Consider the following 18788-nt stretch of genomic DNA (forward strand, 5'->3'; position numbering starts at 1 on the left):
AATATAATAAACATATCGATAACACTCTTAAGTGCAAACAACATTAAGTAGTTTAATATCTGAGGTGTGCAAGGCGGAATACTGATTTTAAAAATCATGAAAATAATCGTTTTTATTCTATTCAATATAGTTTTTGTGTCAAGTCACAGCTATGAAAATATTAATACAAAAAATGATACTAAGATATTATCCAGAAAGCGACGGTTTCTTCAATTTCCTACAGGAAGTTCATTTCAATTAGGTATATCATATTTTTATTATTAACATAAATATTCTAACTTTTTTTTTATAGTTTATTGTCTTACGTATACCTCAATAGTCAATAGCTATTTTGTATTTGGTAATACTGCAGCTCTTGCATGGGAACTTCCATCTATGCCTTTATTTTTTGATGGACGAGATTTTCAAAAAAAAGAAGAAACTACCACAGAAGCGACCACTACGGAAATAACTTGTAAGAATTTTTTTAATACTAAGCCTTTAATATCTTCTTTTTTTTTAGCTAAATTGGATCATGGCTATAATAACAATCTCGATAGAGTATCATCATACGGTAACTTAAATTACATTCAAGACAGCTATAGAAATCCGTTTTATAAGTACATGGTTAAACCTGATTGGTTTGATAGATATCGTAAATCATCATATTTACTTTCAAAGAGTACTCCACAAATTGGTGAAAATCAATATTACCATTTTAAAAGGTAAACATTTCCTGCTTCGTAAATTTTAATTTTTGATAACATATTATCAGGTACAGTGAAAATAATTCCCATATGATGTTTAAAATAAACCCGGAATTTCATCAAATTTATCGCAGAACCAGACGAGAGCTCTACAATAAGCTTGAAGGGTTTTTAACAAGGTAAATATTGAATTTGAATAAATGTTTTTTATATTTACAGTATTTTTAGTCAGGGGTATAAAATATATTACGTAAAATTTAAAACTTCCTTTTTTATTCATAGTCGGCTTAACGAGTCAGTCCTGCGTTCTTAGATAAAAGAATCTAAAAGGCACATAGTATGTTGCCCTTTCTTAAAAGAAAAAATAACTGTTTACAAGGTTGTAAATTGGTGAAAATTTTAAACTCCAGAAAATCAAACACCGAATACTTTTTATCTGGGTTGGTATTTACTATTGGATATAAGTAGTTAGAGTTATCGCAAAGTTTTCCTCCACTTGTGGAAAAATATCTACAGATGACTTTAAGATGAAGATAATCTACATCAATTACTATACATTTTCCTAAACGCGGCAGATAAATTTAATATATATCAACAAGAATAAATGAACCTTCCAGACTTAAATTAGCAACTACTATAACATTGCCAAACAACCAAGCTATACACGCAAGTAGTTTCAAATACCTAAGGGTACTCCCCAGCAACAGAAACCTCCTTGAAGAAGTCAAAGTATAAACTAACAAAGCTGGAATGATCTGAATATTTGCACGATATTATATGAAAAAGTAAAAATATGAATACAGAAAATAAAGTGAGAATATAGAAAGCGTAACACAAACAATGACGTATGCTATTGAGACTAGATTGAAACGGCCGGAAACTAAGAACAACGAAAATGAGAACTATTCTAGATAGTTTTTTTGTTTATAACGAGGTTTTTGGGTTCGGAAAACTACGAATATATAAAGGGACTATGCCACGTCGATGATATGATTCAATATGAGATAGACAGAGAAGAGAGTGCCTATCAGAGCTAAATACGCTAATTGATTGTTTGCTCGTGTTCGAGATTCCTTACAATTCAAATTTGACATTAGATTTTGTACTTGTAAAAATAGCTATTACTTATTTTTTTTCCCAAAAAATTCTTAAAAGCTCACCTCTAATTTCAAAGAGATTATAAAATTACAAAAGAGGCCGCCAGCGCAGAATGATATTTGATCTTTTACTGAATACATATATATAAATTCTATTTGACCACTCCACCTAATTTTATTAAAATTTTCTTTTACTTGTTTAATAATATATTTTTGTATATATAATTGTATTTTCATACATTTATATATCATATTAGGGATCACATTTACTGAAAAATATGTGAGCAAGTGTTATGTTTTGTCTATTGACTGTTGGTATTTTCATGCGTCTTTTTTTCTCAACTGGGTTTCCTATTTCTTTCATATTTCCCAAGTCATATTTCTTGCATTAGCTTCTAATCATCTTAGTTTTGTGGCAATATGTAAATGGATATTATCATCTTTGATAAATAAAAGTTGTATTTCGCAATAATATTTTAAAATGTTTGCTTACTTACCTATTTAAGATTTAATGATGGGCTTAGCTTTTATCCATACAATTTATTATCCTATGGTATAATATATATACCATACGGATTATACTATAATACTTATGGTAAATTTGGCTTGTTTCTGATTATTCTTGGTTTGGCAAATATCAATAAAAAATTAAGAATATTTAACTTGCAGTTTTCTTATTTAAGATTATCTAAACATTTTAGGATAAACTTGGATGGAAAAGCATGCCTACTAAAAGCTGTTTGTGAAGTAACGAAATATGGAACAGGAAAAGATACACTACTGATCGAAATCTTTAAAGCAATTTTTAGGTAAATATTAATTACTGACAGTATATTTTAACACAATATTTTTCGTATTTATATAAAAAAGTCAACCTTATGTTGATTAGGTAATAAATATTAAATAAAAATTTAATTTTACTTAGGGTAAAACCACATAAAGAGCACAACATGGACGAATATGATTTATCGGCAAACGAGAGCCATAACTGTGAGGAAATGTATCCATCTTGTCAAGGTTCAATACGAAATATTAACTTGCTTGTCAGAAAATAAATACTAAACAACTCAACTTTGTTTCATCCATACTACTTACATAACATCAGGTTAACCCAAAAATAATGAGATTACTAAATGCGTTAAGTAAGATTAATTTTTAGAGTTATTAAAATAAATGATATATTTCATCATGACCTGCTGTTGCTTTTGTCATTCTAAATATGAAAATGAGATCTACTATAAAAATTAAAATTAAAATGGTAATTTACTTAATTTAAGGCGCTGCTAAACAGATATCATATATTTTGCGCCTGCGATAGTAAAGGCTCTATGACCCATATCACAAAAAAAGTCAAGTAAAAGAGAGGCTCTAAGGCTGGAATAGTAAGAATGGGTGCTATTTAGTACACATATGGCTCCTATAATTAGGATAAATAATTTAATTTTAATTTCATTTGATTAGGGCTAATGAAGGATTTTGTGGAAAGTTGAAACCACCAAATTTTACCTACAGTAGCTTTTGTTTTCTTAATTTGCTCTAATCGTAGACTTGCAAATAAGGCTATACTCATAGTATAAACTGAATTGCGAGGTAGCTAAGCTAGTACTAGACTATAAATACGCTCTAGATAAACTGATAACTGATGATAATAAAATGAAACAAAACTTTATTTTTTAAATATCTGTTCAGATCCTTAAACAAGACCGCCACATTCGCGAGGCCAATAGCTGGTACTGCACGTCAATTTAATTCATATAAACTAATCAAGAGATTTTACCGCAATAACTTACTCCTTACAATGGTTAAAGTGAGCAAAATTCGACTGGATATGAACAAGCGAAATAAAAGTTGTTTTTTTTACATATTTATAAGGTTTGTTCTCACAGCAGTAAGAAACAAGTTTTCGACAAATACACATGCGCAATAGAGTAAAATGCGTTCGCACAGGAACTTCTGATCGGTTTCAAATCAAAAGTTTGATGTTCTTACACAAATTTCTGATCGTCATCTGATAGTCAGACTTGTTTTCGGATTTATTTCAAGCAAAGTGTCAGAGCATTCGTGTAGCCAATCAACGCCGATCTTCGGAATATGAACATAACCTCTAAATTCTTGTTTGTATTTTGTCATTTTGTTCCTTGATATTCGTTTTGAAAATTGTATTTTAAATTGTTGGATTAGTCTAAAAATAAATATTAAGGAAACAAGTGATTTTGAATCGTCGGAAGAATCTGATCAGAATTATGTTGATTCCGACACAGACTTTTAAAGAAGATTTAATTGAAGAACGGATAAAGCCCAAAAATCAAAACTATTTTCATGAAACTGTGTCCCAATTTAATAGAATAGAATTTCTCGACCATTTTAGAGTAAGTCTTGAAGTAGCAAATAATCACACAATCTTAAACTCTATTAATAATATACAGCTATTTCAAGGTTGTAGTATAATTTTTGTTTTGTTTATGTTTTATTTATTTTCCCATTTCCCACTGGCATAAAAAAGTGAGGTTATTTTTCTTCTCCACCCAACCCGTATTTGATGTTCGCACAGACGGTTTCAAATCGATCAGAAGTTGTAATATTTTACACATGCGCATCAAGAATGGTTTGGAAACAGTTTCAAACTTGTAAGAAATTTGCAGTGAGAACAAACCTATAATGAAAGTTTGCAGCATTACATTATCATGTTTAGAGTTATTTGAGAATATAATAATAAATTACACTTGTACATGTTCCTAGACCCTATATTCTACAAACGCATTAAGATTGAGAATGTTATATGTTACAGACGCAATCTTAGAGAAGCAATCAGGTTAGTACCATTCCTGATATTTCATTTGGTAAATGGCTCTCTCAGTACCTTAGCGGGTATTTTATGAATAAATAAAGAACTACTTAAAGAAATATCTTATAGTACAAACCCATTATTGTATAAAAATCTTTAAATGGAATTATCTAGCTAACATTGGTCTTTTAAAGTCATTTAATAACCAATCTATTATGCTATGATATCATTATGATACATTGGTTCATTGATTATATGAAGTACATTATAAGTCATTGGGATAAATATCTGCAGGAATAACTTCATGAAATAAAACATTAATTTGCTTTTATAATTAATATTAATCATTATCCCAATATCCAAACAAGTGCGTAAATAAATCTAAAAATGTCACTTTGCATTCTGGGAAGAGCTGTTTGCATACTTTTTGTTTAGACTTTTTCCCTATCTGATACGCCGCTAAGTACTCATTATCCGAGTGATCTCGAACTTTTTCGTTTGTACTTGTAGGTCTAAAATAATAGAAATCATATATAAAAATATTTATAACACACAATTTAGTTAACATACGTGAATATAGTGTGAAACACTTCTTCAAAAAATCCATGGTTGTGGTCAATAGGAATTTCAGCAGCCTCACATATTGCTCTTAAGACGCAAGGTCTACCACCATGACCTCTACTAAAAAATTAAAACTTAGTTATTTTAAATACCTAACTTTCTTTTGTAATACTGAGAATCCAAAAAAAAAGTAAAATATATTATTTATACTTTATAGTGAATTTTAATCTTAGTAGAACAAAATTGTTTGATCATTAACCATCAGTATTTTATTCAAGATCTTATTCCTCTCATCTAAGATCGACGTAATTTAATTTCGAGATATTTTGGGTAGGTATTTTAATGAAACTGACAACGATCTTAATGAATGAATGTCTCTAATAAGGTAAAATCCCGGATACCTGGAGGAATGCTAAAGTTAAACTTTTCCATAAAAAGGGAGATAAGACTCAACTGATGAACTACAATCTCATAACTCTCCTATCGCACCAGTTCAAATTAATAATAAAAATAATTAATACACATCTGAAGCAAAAATTGAATGAGTATCAGTCAACGGAACAGGCAAGTTTTAGAAAGGGTTACTGAACTGCGGATCACTTGCGTATCATAAAACTCTTGATTCAACAACTGAGAAAACAACTTCCCTTTAAATCTGGTCTTTATTGACTGCAAAATTGCAGTATAAATAGTAGATACTTGCAGCTAACTTCGACTACCGGCGAAGTAACAGCAATATACTATAAATACAAAAACCATTAGGTTCCACTGAAAAAAGGATTTAGACAGAGCGACACTCTATCGCCCAAACTATTCATATAGATTTTGTAAGATCTGTTTAGGAAACAAGATTGGGCAGAATGCGGAATTTATATGAAGGGTTAAAACTTGAGTAATCCTACGTTATGCAGATAATATAATCAAGGACAAAACGTCTTGCAAAACTTAAGAATATTATAAATGAACTAAATGAACAGTCTGTAAAATTAAAGTAAGTTTGCACATCAGTAAAACGAAAGGTATATTTATGGAAGAAGGCGTAATCCAGGTGAGAAACCAGAAATTGGAGAGAATGGAGGAATATATATATATCTGGGTCAAAATATGTACAGGTACATACCTCTAGAAAAGATGATCAGATAGAACTTTAGGTTAACACTAAGTTCTTTGTTAAGCTAGAGAAGTTATGCAAACATATGCAAGGTTATAAATTGATTTACCATGCAGAAGGTTCCTCTCACTTCCGAGTAAAGGAAATCTACATCCTAGACAGCAAGGCTACTAATCTAGATTTGTTAGACAAAGTGCTTGTAATGTTTGTAAATTACTTGTGATGAATCTGGGTTGGAAACAAAAAAGGCAATCAATGCATTAGATTAGCTCAAGATCACCAAGGCAAAAAAATATAGAATGAGCAAATTTACGAGCAATGAAAGAGTCTTGATTGTTTTTATACTTAGTATATTGACTATTTATTTTGGGTTATTTTTCTTGAACTAGGTCGAATGTATCCTTTGGACATTTAATTACAGACTTTTTTTTTGCTTTTCTCAGTTTCTTTTTAATTTTTTTTTTAATATTACCCTTTTAGGGTTATTTATTTGGTTGTTTTTTTTATGATTGATTTTTTTCTTTATTGTTATCACGCTCATTAATAATTAAATGTTAACTTATTTTAACAATTGTGGCATTGCCATATCTTGACATTGTCATTAAATTAAAGCTGGGTTTAGCGTTAAAGAGTGCGTTTTTTTATCTTTTCTATTTAAAAAATAACGAATAATCCCTGGAACGTAAGAACAGTCGTTCCGTACAAAAAAACGTATAAATAATATTTTTTATTTAGTAGAGGCCTAACAAAAATCATGCATAAGATTGACATATCAATTTAACTTACATCTCAGAATCTTTTTCTAAAGCCTGATATATATCCCACCTAGACATTGGGGAACTTCTGCTTATGTCCGTAATATTAGGATGAGTGTACTCGCTAGCATTTTTTGGCACTGCATATACCCCTCTCATAAAAAATCCCAAAGAAGTTGAGGGCCTCAAAAGGTCCGGTATCGGGGTACCAAAGCCTAAAATAAACTACTTTTCACTTATTCTATGCTATAACTGATATAAAATGCTTTTTCAGCTTGTTAATATAATATATGAACTGACAGATAATCCAGTCAGGTACTAACCTGTAATACTCCAAAAGGCCCATAGAGTAATAGAACCGTTCGTTTTTCTCTGCTGAGCTTTTCGAATTCATCCTGCTTTATACACGAAATAAGTAGGTTTAGACTCAAGAAATAAGTAAAAATACACATATAACGTTTCATTTTTAATTTGTTCGAGGTTAGTTTTTTTTATTCTATGAAATATAATAGAATTTTTGTATTGTCAATATATTCAACGATAATTTATTATGTCAATGTTTAATAATACGGTATTCAATCTGACTTAGTTAAACGTAAAGTGTGAAAAATGTAGCCTATTTATGCGTAACAAATTTTAGATAACTAAGGCAAATAAAATGATGATTTATAATAAGAAATACTTAAGTTTTTATTTAATAACGTGGCTTCATTATTGCGTATTATTTGTAATTTTACATATTTTTACATATAATATATAGAGGGCGTCCGAAAGCTAGGTACCTCTTGAATGAGTTCTTAAGTCAAGGACTCTCCAAAATTTGCATAGCACTCTATCTACTATAACTGTGGCTAGTAGACTATTAATTGGAGAAATAGTTTCATTTGCCTCCTAGCAAGTGCTGCTGATATTGTATTTTGGAGTGACTTTAAATACAAGCTGCATTAGTTTAATTTAAACTTTAAGTTACCTTGGAACTAAGTCCATGATGCACTCTGTTGGAGTTAAACTATGTGTGGAGTACACATCTCGTGAGAGTAAACTAATTCGCTTCTGATACTAGAGAAACTTTTAAGAACAAACACAAACAAAAAGGCATTGGCAAGCTTAATATCAATCACCCCTAACAACTGGCGCTAGGTACTAGAATTTAATATATGGAAATACAGTCCGTGGCTCTGATCTGTGCATTAACTAAATATATAATTAATGATATATGTGTGGTTGCTAGTCCTCCATTGGACGCTTCCCCTGATCTATTCTCAGAATGCCTCTCAAAAATGGGGGGTATCAAGGAAATATTTAATAAATATTTAAGGCGGACAAAAACTAGCAAACTAGGATACAACCGCCTCTATGTTAAATGCGGTAATATGACAGCGTCGGTTCTCCAGGTGGGAGCGGCTGAAACAAAACATATTCAAGAAAGCAACGGAAAACAACCCCCTACATATATAGCCCAAAATATTACATTGGGTACGCAAAATCAAACAACAGACCTCAGTTCCGGGCAGCCCTTAAAGGATGCTAAGAATCCGCCGGTCTTTAAAATGAACCAAAAGAGGAGAATTGGCACGTGGAATGTACAAAGTATATATCAAGCCGGAAAGACGGCAAATATAGTGAAAGAGATAAAACGACTTCAGATCGACATACTAAGATTCAGTGCAGCAAAATGTACTGTATCATGAATGAACACCACATATATTTCTTTGGAAACAATACCACCAGAACCAAAGTAGCATTCATTCTTAATAAAACCAACATCAGCGTAAGAGAATTCATCCATATTTCGAATATAGTCTCCTTAATTAAGATTAAAGACTGATTTGACCTTAACATCATAAAGTCATATGCACTTACATCGAAAAATAATCGAAAACAAGAAATCGAGGAGTACTATCAATAGCTTAGATTGCTCTCAGACATACAAAGAAAGAAGAAGTTAACATACTTTTAGGTGACATAGATGCTTCGATCGAACAAGGAAAGATGTGATTAGTGTTTTTGGACTAAGAGTGAGAGAAGAAAAATTAGTAGAATTCTGCCAAGAAATAGATATGACAATCATGAACACCTTTTTTAAAATACTTTTCAAAAGGCTATACACTCAGATATCCCCAGCTAATAACAATAATAGAATTATGAGGAATCAAATCGACCTTGTAATGATAAACAGAAGACACCGCAACCTGGTTATCTCTTGTAAGACTTACCCAAATGCGAACATACCATTAGATCACAATCTGTTATTCGCTTGTCCTAAACTTTGACTAAAGAAATGAGTCTAGCAAGACAACGCAGTCCAACAAATAAAAGAGAGGCAAAACTATATATAAACAAAGTCAAACGAAGTCAAAACTATAAACAAAAACAGCAACCACGAAACAGAAATACAAAACCTGTGGAATAAAATGAAAATATATATAATCTTGAGACCTTGGAAGAAAAACACTACAAATTTAATCTTCATAAGAAAGTAAAGGAAGTAACGAGAAGATATTAAAGATAAAGTTAAAGAATAATCTTAGACTCAAATGATAACATCATTAATAATTAACAACCCATAAGATAGAAAGGGTACATGAAAGAATTTTTCGGAAACGAAAACAATGTGCCTACAGTGGCCACTCACCGCACAGTGGGAGGTGAAACCAGCTATCAAACGACTAAAAAGCAATGAAGCTTCTGGGCCAGACTAGATTCACGGATAAGTCCGCAAACTACTAAATCCAGAACAGATAAGACTGATGATCAAGCTCTTCAACAAAATTTACACAGGTGGCCAAATTCCAAACAAATGGCTGTTGTTGACATTCATCCCACTTCTCAAAAAGTTGAACTCAACTAAATGCTTCAACCACAGGATAATCAGCTCGAGAGAAAATAAGGGACACGAAACTTGGTTTCATAAAGGGACTTGGGACCCGAGAGGCCTTATTCTCCATACAGGACGTGTCTGCATGATTTATAGATTTCGAAGATCCCTTTAATAAACTCATCTCAATCCTACGTGAATCAGTTGAAATTGACGATAGAGACACAGATATGATATCAAAGCTATACTTGCAACAAAAAGCCATTTTTCAAGTCGAAAACGAAATATTGGAAGAGCTTACCATAAGGAGAGGAGTGAGTCAAGGTTATATACTGTCGCTTCTTTTATTCATCGTATACTCAGATCGTCCATTTAAAAAGGCACTAAACAACATAATAAACGGAGCAATAATAAATAATCTAAGATATATTAATGATACTGTCCTTGTAGCAGATGCTACTGAAGAACTCATTGAATCAGAACATACTATGCACCCTCAATATCCATGCCAGAATAAGAAATTTAAAATGGTATGTACTCTAAATCCTCCATACTTAGAATCCAATGGATACACTGCGCGTTAAACGATACGAATTGCAACGCGTGGATGAACGACTAGAATAACTTACAAATGTTAAACGTAAAAAATCGAAATACTTCAAACATAACATGCAAAATCAAAAGTACCACTTTTTTCAACTCATCCTTCAGGGGAAAATAGAGGGTAAAGGTCAGTAGGAGTCATTGTGGATGTGAAATTTACGTATATACATAGAGCGGAATGTCACCTCTATTCATTGCGACAGGGAATAAAGTAATTTGGACCAGGGTGATAGCCTACATCCATAAAGGAAGATATGTAGGTACTTCAAGAAGAAGATTATTTATAAACCAGTCTTGTAGGCTCGTTAAATACCATTGAGTCGACACTAATTAAATTCATTAAGTACCCAAACCTATGAAAATTTTCAATGACCACGACTCTCAGTTAAATCAATATCTATAGAAACTAAAAATAAGCAACAGCCAAGAACGCGGAGCTGGAGTGGTTAAAGATATTAAGGTTTCAGACTCAAAAATTGCGTTAAATACTCTCCTAATTTCTTTTTAGCATAATATTGACATTTTTAGCATACAGTGAAACACACAGCATAGAATAAGTCTATCAAAAGTTTCTATTTATTTATGCAATCTCTTAATACAATATAGTGTGGTTGTTTTATCTCATTAGGGATTTGTATGTTCTAGATATTAAATGTTTAATGTTGTCGCGTCATTGAAGATTTATATGTTCTAGTTACCACTCTTGTATGCACTGTAGTGAACTAGAACAGTAATTTTAAAGAAAAGCAAGAAATTGAATGTCTTTTTCGAAGAATTTACCATTTTGTTTTTTTGAATTAAAAGTAATTATAGGCCTTAAAAGTGAATTTGTCCTGAACATAAACGATACTTCGTAAATAGTGAATATGTGCCATCCTTTCTCCTAAAAAGTTCTTTTAATGTTTTTTTGCAACATTATGACACCATAAGTGATTTTATTGTACGAGATGATTTGAAATAATGTTCAAAAAATTGAACTTTTAACGGTTAAAATACCAGTCTATTCTTTACATTCTGAAGAATTTAAAACAAATAATATGATATACATGAATAGATCCTGAATAGGTTCTTAATACTCGATAAGGGATACAACGAACTATATGCAATGGAACCCTTGTCCCTATTTACCACACTATAGTACCCTATATAGTATCCTATATACAAGTCTAGCTAGCTGGTCTATTACTAACAGGTTTCATTAATTTATTAATAAAAAATATTAATTTCCACGGAATGACCAGTTAACCCAACCAGCCTACTATATTTCAAATACGTCATGTGTTCCTTGAACCTGGTATATATTGATCAACCAAAAGATATCTATCATCTATGAATGTTATAGCTACATAGCTAAGCACTAACAGACCAAAATTTTTAAATACTCTTTGACAACCTTATTAAAATGATATCAAATGAAATTGCAATGGATGGTTTTTGGCATATTTAAGAAGAGCATTTTATTATATATTTTTTATTGCTATCTAAATTTAAAATTTATTAATTATTATATATTAAACAAAAAAACCTAATCACATAAGTTAAGATTCTTTTATTTTCGTTAGCTGTTTGATAAAGAACAGCATCTATTTTATGAAGAAAGTTAGCTATTATGTTAAAACCAACCAAATATTTGTTTTAATATAAAAGCCACCCGTTTAATAATAAGGATTAACAGCCCTTTTGGATCGTCCGACAAATTGGCTTTACTAATGCTACCACTGCACTGAGCACTGTTTGTCTATGTCCAAGAGAGCCTGCCCTCGGGCCGTAATAGCCACATTCCAAGCAAACATCTCAGAGACCCGCTTTGATGTTTAAAGGGTACTTTGCATCCGTATGGATTGGAACATTACACTTCCGGAATAACAAACCAATTTTATTGGAACAGTAATATATTAGTGTTTATTTAAAAGGAAGAAGATTGTTTCTCTTTTCGGTTAGAAAGAAATTTACTTATTTATTTATTTGGGATATAAACAGATAAATCCATTACAGTATCCTCTGTCTAGCAATCCAGCTATTGTAATTTATTTGTTAAAAAAATTAAAAATAAATACAGTTTTTTATCAAAACAATCAACCAAAAGGAAACTCTACAAATGTAAAAGGCAAATCTCAATACACCCTTAAGGCATTTTGAGGATGAAAAGAGAAATCTATATTGTGTTCGGCGGTACTGTAGGTATTACCATCTTAGATCTTAGCATTTTGCTAAGATTATGATGTCGATTTACGACTATGATGTCATAATTATAATTAATTTTGTTTCTATTGCTTTTAAAAGGTACATTAGCATTTATCTACATTTAAAATATGTTCACAATAATTTTCCAGACCTGGAAAATCTTCTTTTATTAGTAAGCAATCGTTTATGGATGCAAGCGGTCTAAAGATTTTCAGATCATCTGCATAAAGAGCAAACTTTCAATATTGAAAACATTGAGATATATCATTGAGATATATAATAAAGGTTCAAGATAAAATACTGAAGGAACTCTAAATGTTATAATAAAAAATATTTACAAAATCTGTTTTATTATTGTCTATTTTACAATCAAATTTCTCTCATAAGCCTGAATAAGTTCCCATGGCCATATCAACAATAGAAATGGTACAGTCTGGAAATAATTGCCAACAGTCCAAATGTTGATTTTCATTACTATATCTGGAAGCCCAATGGTATTTTCTATGCTCATCTGGTTCTAAGTATGAAAGTTGTTTCAATGGGTACCTACAAAGATATGCAAATATAAAATTGATAACAATGTACTGTAAAAAATAAAAAAATATTTACGTGAAAAATTGTCTCAGAATTTCTTGGGCAAGAGTTATTCGTTTTTTATCCATTTTTCTATTAGCTTCACAAAGTGCTTTATAGATGCAAGCCTTACCACCAAATCCCATCCTAAAATATTAATGAACATATAGTTGTTATATGGCATTGAAGAAATTCCAAATATTTTTTTGTACTATTTTGGATTAAATTTTGAGTAATGATTCATATATTTGCAGTCAGAAATGAGGTGACTCGCTACATTGAAAGATTTAAAGTTTTCTATTTATTTTCGATAACATTTTTTGTTTATTTGTAGATTTCTGTTGCCTTCTCATATTAGTTGAGTACAGTAACTATTGACAGGCGCCATTTGTTTCAATATGCAATTCAATATGGATCCCTTTATGATTTCTATATACACAACTAGTCAATTCATTTCTTGTATGTATTCTTTGGAAGTACGAGAAACTGTCTCATTCTCTTTTTAACTTGCGATTTAGGTTTTGGCGGCTTATTCCAGCGTAAACCATGATTTTAACACTGAAGGACTGAGTTGGTTGGACCGCATAGCATTATACTAGCACATAAGGAAACACCGATAAGTAACTTTTCTCTAGAGGATATCGAAGATTGGAAGAACTAATTGGGTAGTAACTGTTGTTTTATCCAAAAAATTCTTTATTCTTTTTTTCTTCGGTGAAATATATTGTTGTTATAAAATAGCACAATGATCTCCTTTGGATCAAAATATTTCAAAGTTAAAACAGCTTCCCCTTCAGATCCTCGCGTGGAGGCTAATCTTAAGGGGTCCATTAGGCGTGAAACATTTAGGAGTGGATTTATGTAATATAACAGGGTCCTAACGGGAACGTAATCGCCTTCTACGAACATTTGCAAACAACAGAGCTCACTTTTAAGCTTTAGCAGAGACGAAAGCCAACTCAGACACAACCAAGGTTCATATGTTGTATCCAGGATCCGATCTCCATACTCGACTTTGGCACAACTTCATACTTGCTGTCTTCATTAAAAGCAGCATGTCTTGCCAGCGGGAAGAAGCTCTGGAACTCCCAGGGTTCGATGATATATAGTAACAACCGAAATATGCATAAAGTATTCCTAGTTCCTCTATAGACCACCCAGCGATACACACATACATACATGCTACAGAAGGCTTTTTACCGACCTTCCTAATAAAATCGAAGATCTGCTAGCAAACGATCCAAAAGACAGAAATGATTATTGCGGAAGATTTTAGCGTTTTTAATGTCAACTGGTTACGCATTCTAAAAGGACCGATGATAAGAGACGCCAATCAGGGGACTTTGTGTTTAGTTACGGCCTATTGCACCTTATACGGGAGTCAACCAGAATCCTTAATAGGCAGAGAGACTTTACAGCCTCCTGGATGTATTTCTCGCTACGGATCCTGACTCCTTAATAACCGCAACCTGTGAACTAGAAATGAAAGCTCGGGATCCACCTATAGCGCGTAGAGTTTGGCATTATAGATCAGCCAACTGGAGACATTTAAAATAGTTACTATCTTCGTTTTCTTGGAATAATGTCTATTTTAGGACCAATGATCATTCAGCGTTTGCGAGAGAGATTTTAGAGGTAATTTTAAAAGGTATGGTAACCTTGAAAAACGGTTCTGCCATCAAATCACGGTTTGATAAAAATTACACAAAGGCAGTCAACAACAAAAATGTTGTTAATGGCGACAACACCCAAGCTCTGCAAATCATGTCAACTTTATTACCGTGAGAAACGCGTGCAAGCAGACGATTAATAACAAAAATATAATGAGAGAGTGGAGAATAAACTTCTTCATGATCCAAATGACTCAAAATCGTTCTGGTTTGTAGCAAAAATAGGTCAAGGCTTCTGTAGATGAAAAATTCGTCCATTAACTAGAGAAGATGCAATGACCGCAATGAAAAAGACAGCCTGGCTGAGTCAGATGTTAACGTTATATCCTATAGTAGATTCATAAGGCATAACATCACTCACAAGAAAAGCTTCTTCGTGCCAGTCTTTCGTCCCAGAGACCTTGAAAAAGTTCTCAAAAGCTTCAACACTAACAAGACTACCGACACCGGATAAAATACCGTCAATAACTTTAAAAAAGTGTGCGGTCGTGCTGACACCACCGTTGTGCAAACTATTTTCTCTTTTATACAGAAGAGGTATTTTTTCTGGAGGTTGAAAGCTTGATCGGATTCAGCTGATACTCAAAAAAAAATGTTGTAACAAGATATTGCCCATCAATTACCATTCAATTGCTTTGGTCTCAGGAATCACTAAGATAATGAAGAAATTTGTCAACCAGCAAATTTTAAAATACCTGAAGCCCACCAACATCATTAGAAACTGTCAGTATGGTTTTCGAAAACACACGTCTACTGGTAATATGTCACGTATGTTTGGACCGAACCTATCGAGAAATATAATAAATCCAGAGACCAAACCAAGAGGTTTGCCACCAACTTTCGTTGCTTGGTTTAAAGGCTTCCTTGAGAACCAATTCATCCAGGTTATCATTGATAAACGCACTTCGCAGAGGTTTCAAATTACTCCTGGTGACCCTCAGGGATGCATCTTGTCCCCTATCCTCTTCCTGTTATATATCAACGGCCTTCTTGATAAGACTTTACAGCTCTGCGGATAACATTATATAAAAATGTAACTCTTTAAGCATGCTTGCTTCCATCCAGAAGACAGTCATGCGTCTTATAGGAAATCCAGAGATAACTAGAAGCTTGCATAGTTTGACGCATAGAAGAAAGATGGTGGATCTGACTCTATTTAATGGATACTATCTCGGTAATTGCTATTCCAAACTGGCCTATTTCATTTCACCTAAAGCTCTGCACAAAAGATCTACTCGACAAGCAGATACGAATCATGAATATCAAGTGCATCTGCAATTGCTTAAAGCGTCGCTATATCTAACTTCCAAAGCACTTTTTCCCGAACCTGACAACTTGAACTTTAAGAAAAATCTCCACAGACACATTTGTAGTACTGGTGCTACTTGTGATACTTAAGTATACAGGATGTAAATAAATAGATGCGAAAAAAATTCAGGAGCTGATTATTGGGTAAATTTAAAGAAAAAAGCCTTATATGATCGTATGTCCTAAAAATCCTAACTTTTGAGATACCGGGTGCTAAAGATTGAAGAAAAATATATGTTTTTTTGCAATACCTATGAAACCCCTGTAGATATTTTAGTAATATTTGGTATGCATTTTCTATGCATCAAAAGGTATTTTCTGAGGCTCACTAATTTTTTTTATTTGTATCAGTGACGTTCAGGCCAGATTTAAAGTAAATATATAGACTACAAGAAACTGAAACTTTTCAACCAAGAAAGCATGATTGTGGTCGCCAACGCAATATTAGAATACCGGAATTGGAAGAAGCAGTACTTAATTTAATTGATGAACAACTTGACACCAGTACTAGAAAGTCTGCAGCTACATGTCAATCATATGATGGTATGGACTATTTTAAAAGATCAATTATTATATCCATATCACGTACAACGAGTCCAGGCTCTATTACCAAGAGATTTTCTTAGGCGTCTTGAATTTTCTCGTTGGATGTTAGAAGTTATTGAGCAAAACCCTCAGTTTTTAAAGCAGATTCTGTTTACCGACGAGGCTAATTTTTTCAGAGAGGCAATCATTAACTACCATAGTAACCACATTTGGGCAAATGAAAAACCCCACACTATAGTTGAAGCTCAGACCCAACAACAATTTTCTTTAAATGTATGGGTTGGAAATACATTTAAAGAAAATTGTTGTTGAATCATTTGAGACCACCTTATTGGCCCCCATTTTGTACCACAGGGATTGAATGGGGAAATATACACTCGTTTTCTCCAAGACATACTTCCAGGACTTCTAGGTGTTGGAAGAGTAATGTGGTTTATGCACGATGGGGCTCCTGCTCATTTTAGTTTATTAGAAGGTCGTTATTTAGACAAAACATAACATAGCCAAATCGTTGGATAGGCCGAGGCGGTCCTCAGTTTTCGCCACCTCGGTCACCAGATATGAATCTACTAGATTTTACCACATGGGGTCATTTAAAAACTTGGTATTTTTTATCGGTTTCATCGGCAATTGCGGAGACGTATAAATTCTTGCATAATGGCAGAGGGTGGTCATTTTCAACATTTTTAATAATTATTTAATTTCATTTCTTTAATTTGGTTTAGAACAAAAATTAGAATCACATCTAAACATTAATAATAAACGTAATACATTTAGGTAGATGGATTTTATTTTTTTAATCAAATACGCAACCTCGGACAAAAGAAAGTCAAGAGATTAAATTTGCTCAGAAATAAATGATAATTATAAAAACAAAAAAAAAATAAAAAAGTGCTGTACCATATTTTTCATCAAAAATATTTAGTTTAAACCTTACACTAACGTCACTGGTACAAATAAAAAAATCAGTGAGTCTCAGAAAATGCCTTTTGATGCATAGAAAATGCATTTCAAATGTTATTAAAATATTAAAATATCTACAGGGGTTTTACAGATATTATAAAAAAAAAACATATATTTTTCTTCAATCTTTACCACCCGGTATCTCAAAAGTTAGGACTTTTAGAACATACGTTCATATAAAGTTTTTTTCTTAAAATTTACCCAAGAATCAGCTCCTGAATTTTTTCGCATCTATTTATTTACACCCTGTATATAGATATTGCCCTTTTGTGCCAGTATATTCCGTAAAAGAAATTAATAATATAAAAAACACGGATTTTTATTATTCTTAAAATTTCTGGCGCTTATTACGGTCAATATTTTGACTTTTATTACGTAATACGCAAATCATATTAATTCTCTAGTGTCATAATTTTTTTAAGACAAAATCTTTGCGTTTCCAAATTTTTTAAATACCTGAAGTTTATTAATATTTTTGAATCTATTAGAGAGTATACAATGTTTTTTTTTGTAGTTAACTATTTTGTATTAACTATAACTAAACATTATTTTATGCTAAAAATCTTCGATATATTCTTTCAGAGCATTTTAAGCTTTATGTAAACCCTTATTGAGCACTATTATCCATAACTTTTTCAAATGATTCAAATAAATATGTAACTGTATTCATGACATTCAAATTTCACTTACTTTTCTAAAACAGTCTCCATTCTATTATACAAGTCCCGTCTTTGCCTTCGTTTATGCGCAAATTTATTTTGTTTAAATACTTCTTGAATAGTAGTGGCATTAGGCAAGTCATAGGAAATACCCCAATTGATTCCTTCTAAAAATATATTCTCTGTTCTCTCTAAAATATTTAAAGTTAAGCATAGCGTAGCCTAAAAATATTTAAAAAATAACCATAGGTTTAAAGTAAATTACTTACAAATATATTACTTACAATAAAAGTTGATCCCTCAGGAAACCCAACGTATCTTTTTTGGCGATGTTTTACGGCATAAAAATCACTATTATCGAAGTTTGTAGCTAAAATTCCACCCACTAAGCAAACAAAAACTATAAAAAGTGTCACTAGCATCTTATAAAGGAAAAGTACCAGCCAAGAAATAACATTAAGGTAACAAC

The 18788-nt window shown here is 32.0% G+C and overlaps 3 protein-coding genes across 5 annotated transcripts; 1 reads left to right on the forward strand and 2 right to left on the reverse strand.

Moving 5' to 3' along the window:
- The first annotated feature begins 44 nt into the window (after positions 1 to 44).
- On the forward strand, positions 45 to 2914 carry LOC126734216 (uncharacterized). Its single transcript, XM_050437752.1, has 6 exons — positions 45 to 241; positions 293 to 454; positions 503 to 704; positions 755 to 865; positions 2485 to 2592; positions 2709 to 2914. Exons 1-6 carry the CDS (start codon positions 97 to 99, stop codon positions 2836 to 2838), a joined length of 858 nt encoding a protein of 285 aa, XP_050293709.1. The 5' UTR covers positions 45 to 96; the 3' UTR covers positions 2839 to 2914.
- Positions 2915 to 4889: 1975 nt separating this feature from the next.
- LOC126734348 (uncharacterized) lies at positions 4890 to 7516 on the reverse strand. 3 transcript variants are annotated; one of them, XM_050437930.1, is made up of 4 exons: positions 7319 to 7516; positions 7027 to 7220; positions 5139 to 5246; positions 4890 to 5080 (listed from the first exon to the last, which is right to left on the reverse strand). In XM_050437930.1, the coding sequence occupies exons 1-4, from the start codon at positions 7457 to 7459 to the stop codon at positions 4909 to 4911; spliced, it is 615 nt and encodes a 204-aa protein (XP_050293887.1). In that variant the 5' UTR covers positions 7460 to 7516; the 3' UTR covers positions 4890 to 4908. The 3 variants fall into 3 exon arrangements, with proteins under 3 accessions (XP_050293887.1, XP_050293885.1, XP_050293888.1); XM_050437928.1 differs by having other exon boundaries at positions 5139 to 5249; positions 7319 to 7502; XM_050437931.1 differs by having other exon boundaries at positions 5139 to 5249; positions 7027 to 7210; positions 7319 to 7456.
- A 5452-nt stretch (positions 7517 to 12968) lies between these two features.
- On the reverse strand, positions 12969 to 18774 carry LOC126734569 (uncharacterized). Its single transcript, XM_050438258.1, has 4 exons — positions 18604 to 18774; positions 18351 to 18541; positions 13210 to 13320; positions 12969 to 13146 (listed from the first exon to the last, which is right to left on the reverse strand). Exons 1-4 carry the CDS (start codon positions 18739 to 18741, stop codon positions 12981 to 12983), a joined length of 606 nt encoding a protein of 201 aa, XP_050294215.1. The 5' UTR covers positions 18742 to 18774; the 3' UTR covers positions 12969 to 12980.
- Positions 18775 to 18788: the final 14 nt, after the last annotated feature.

This window comes from Anthonomus grandis, chromosome 3 (genome assembly GCF_022605725.1).
Source record: "Anthonomus grandis grandis chromosome 3, icAntGran1.3, whole genome shotgun sequence".
NCBI classification, from domain to species: Eukaryota; Metazoa; Arthropoda; class Insecta; order Coleoptera; family Curculionidae; genus Anthonomus; species Anthonomus grandis.

Coding starts and splice junctions, on each gene's coding strand:
- LOC126734216 (XM_050437752.1), top strand. CDS start 97: ATGAAAATAATCGTTTTTATTCTATTCAATATAGTTTTTGTGTCAAGT. Junction 705..754: donor CAATATTACCATTTTAAAAG/GTAAACATTTCC, acceptor ACATATTATCAG/GTACAGTGAAAATAATTCCC. Junction 2,593..2,708: donor ATCTTTAAAGCAATTTTTAG/GTAAATATTAAT, acceptor AATTTTACTTAG/GGTAAAACCACATAAAGAGC.
- LOC126734348 (XM_050437928.1), bottom strand. CDS start 7,459: ATGAAACGTTATATGTGTATTTTTACTTATTTCTTGAGTCTAAACCTA. Junction 7,221..7,318: donor GGCCTTTTGGAGTATTACAG/GTTAGTACCTGA, acceptor AGTGAAAAGTAG/TTTATTTTAGGCTTTGGTAC. Junction 5,250..7,026: donor TTAGAAAAAGATTCTGAGAT/GTAAGTTAAATT, acceptor TTAATTTTTTAG/TAGAGGTCATGGTGGTAGAC.
- LOC126734569 (XM_050438258.1), bottom strand. CDS start 18,741: ATGCTAGTGACACTTTTTATAGTTTTTGTTTGCTTAGTGGGTGGAATT. Junction 13,321..18,350: donor ATGGAGACTGTTTTAGAAAA/GTAAGTGAAATT, acceptor TTAATATTTTAG/GATGGGATTTGGTGGTAAGG. Junction 13,147..13,209: donor ATTCTGAGACAATTTTTCAC/GTAAATATTTTT, acceptor ATATCTTTGTAG/GTACCCATTGAAACAACTTT.